The 1,770-nt window shown below is 74.0% G+C and overlaps 1 protein-coding gene across 1 annotated transcript; it reads left to right on the forward strand.

Moving 5' to 3' along the window:
- The first annotated feature begins 412 nt into the window (after nucleotides 1-412).
- FOXQ1 (forkhead box Q1) lies at nucleotides 413-1,558 on the forward strand. Its single transcript, XM_052649758.1, has one exon. The coding sequence runs from the start codon at nucleotides 413-415 to the stop codon at nucleotides 1,556-1,558; it is 1,146 nt and encodes a 381-aa protein (XP_052505718.1).
- Nucleotides 1,559-1,770: the final 212 nt, after the last annotated feature.

Consider the following 1,770-nt stretch of genomic DNA (forward strand, 5'->3'; position numbering starts at 1 on the left):
CGGGACCTGCGGCTGCGGGAGAAGAAACCCCGTCTCTGGAACGGGAAGCAGATGCGCACGCTTCCTCCTCCTCCGGCAGGAACTCCGAGCCCCGCGCGCCCCGGCCCCCGAGGCTGGAACCGCGGCTCTGCACGCCTTCCCCCGAGTCTCCGCTCCTCACCCTGAAGCCAGTACGCCCTCAGCTCCTCCCTCTTCGCCCCTGTCGTTTCACCCAATAAGCACAACCACTCCAAAGAAGAACTCCAGCGGAAGGGGACTCCAATCCGGAAAGCGACTGTCTCACCCAGAGGAAGGCGAGCTCCGGGAGAGAGAGGCCAGGACCCCGGCCCCGATCGCCACCACGCCCCGGACACCCGCTGTCCAGGACCGCGCGGAGGCAAAGGGTACGCGCCGGGCGAGGACGGGCGCGGGCATGAAGCTGGAGGTGTTCGGGCCCCGCGCGGGTCTCGGGGACAAGCCGGGGAGTGACCTGGAGGGTGCGGGCGGCAGCGACGCGCCGTCTCCGCTATCGGCCGCGGGCGACGACTCCCTGGGCTCGGACGGGGACTGCGCGGCCAACAGCCCGGCGGCAGGCAGCGGCGAGCGGAGCGCGGGCGGCGGGCCGGGCGCCGAGGAGGCGGGCGCGGCGGGGGCGACGGCGGGGCCCAGAGCCGGGGGCGCAGGTTCGGGGGGTGCGGGCGGCGGCGAGGGCGCGCGCGGCAAGCCGTACACCCGGCGGCCCAAGCCCCCGTATTCGTACATCGCGCTCATCGCAATGGCCATCCGCGACTCGGCGGGCGGGCGCCTGACGCTGGCCGAGATCAACGAGTACCTCATGGGCAAGTTCCCGTTCTTCCGCGGCAGCTACACCGGCTGGCGCAACTCCGTGCGCCACAACCTCTCGCTCAACGACTGCTTCGTCAAGGTGCTTCGCGACCCCTCGCGGCCCTGGGGCAAGGACAACTACTGGATGCTGAACCCCAACAGCGAGTACACCTTCGCCGACGGCGTCTTCCGCCGCCGCCGCAAGCGCCTCGGCCACCGCGCAGCGGCCCCGGGCCCCGCGCTGCGGCCCCCGGCCGGCGCGCCTCCGCCGCCCGCGCCCGCCGCCCCGGCCCCGGCTTCGCCCCGCGCGCGCTCGCCCGCCCGCCCAGAGGGGCGCGCCAGCCCGGCAGGCAGATTCTCCGGCCCCTTCGCCATCGACAGTATCCTCAGCAAGCCCTTCCGCAGCCGCTGCAGCGGGGACATGGGCCCCGGGCCGCGCCCTCCGTGGGGCGCGGCGCCTTGCCCGCCGCCGCCCGCCTACCCGGCGCTGCTGCAGGCCGCGCCCGCTGGGGCCCTGCTGCCGCTCTGCGCCTTTGGAGCGGCCGAGCCGCCGGGGCTGCTAGCGCGCGGGGCCGAGGCGCCGCCCCTCCTCCTAGCGCCCCTGGCCGCCCCGGCGCCGGCCAAGCCGCTCCGAGGCCCGGCCGCCGGTGCGCACCTGTACTGCCCCGTGCGGCTGCCCGACGCCCTGCTCGCGGCCTCGGCCCGCGCGCCCGGCCCGCACCTGCCTAGTCGGCCTGAGACGCTCCTGGCATGAGCGCGCCGGGGGACGCGGGCTCGGGCTGGGCGCTTTCCGCCCGAGGACAGAGACCGTCACAGAACCATCACCCGACGTGCCTTAGAGCGAACACCGGACAGAAGGGTCGCACCTGCATCCCGAACGTTCCCTTCGTCCTCTGTAACTCACGTTCAAAGGAGCAAAGCAGGGCCTCGGATAGTTTCCATTCCTGAACCAAGCCTGTGCCTCAC

The sequence above is a fragment of the Budorcas taxicolor genome, chromosome 11 (assembly GCF_023091745.1).
Source record: "Budorcas taxicolor isolate Tak-1 chromosome 11, Takin1.1, whole genome shotgun sequence".
NCBI lineage: Eukaryota > Metazoa > Chordata > Mammalia > Artiodactyla > Bovidae > Budorcas > Budorcas taxicolor.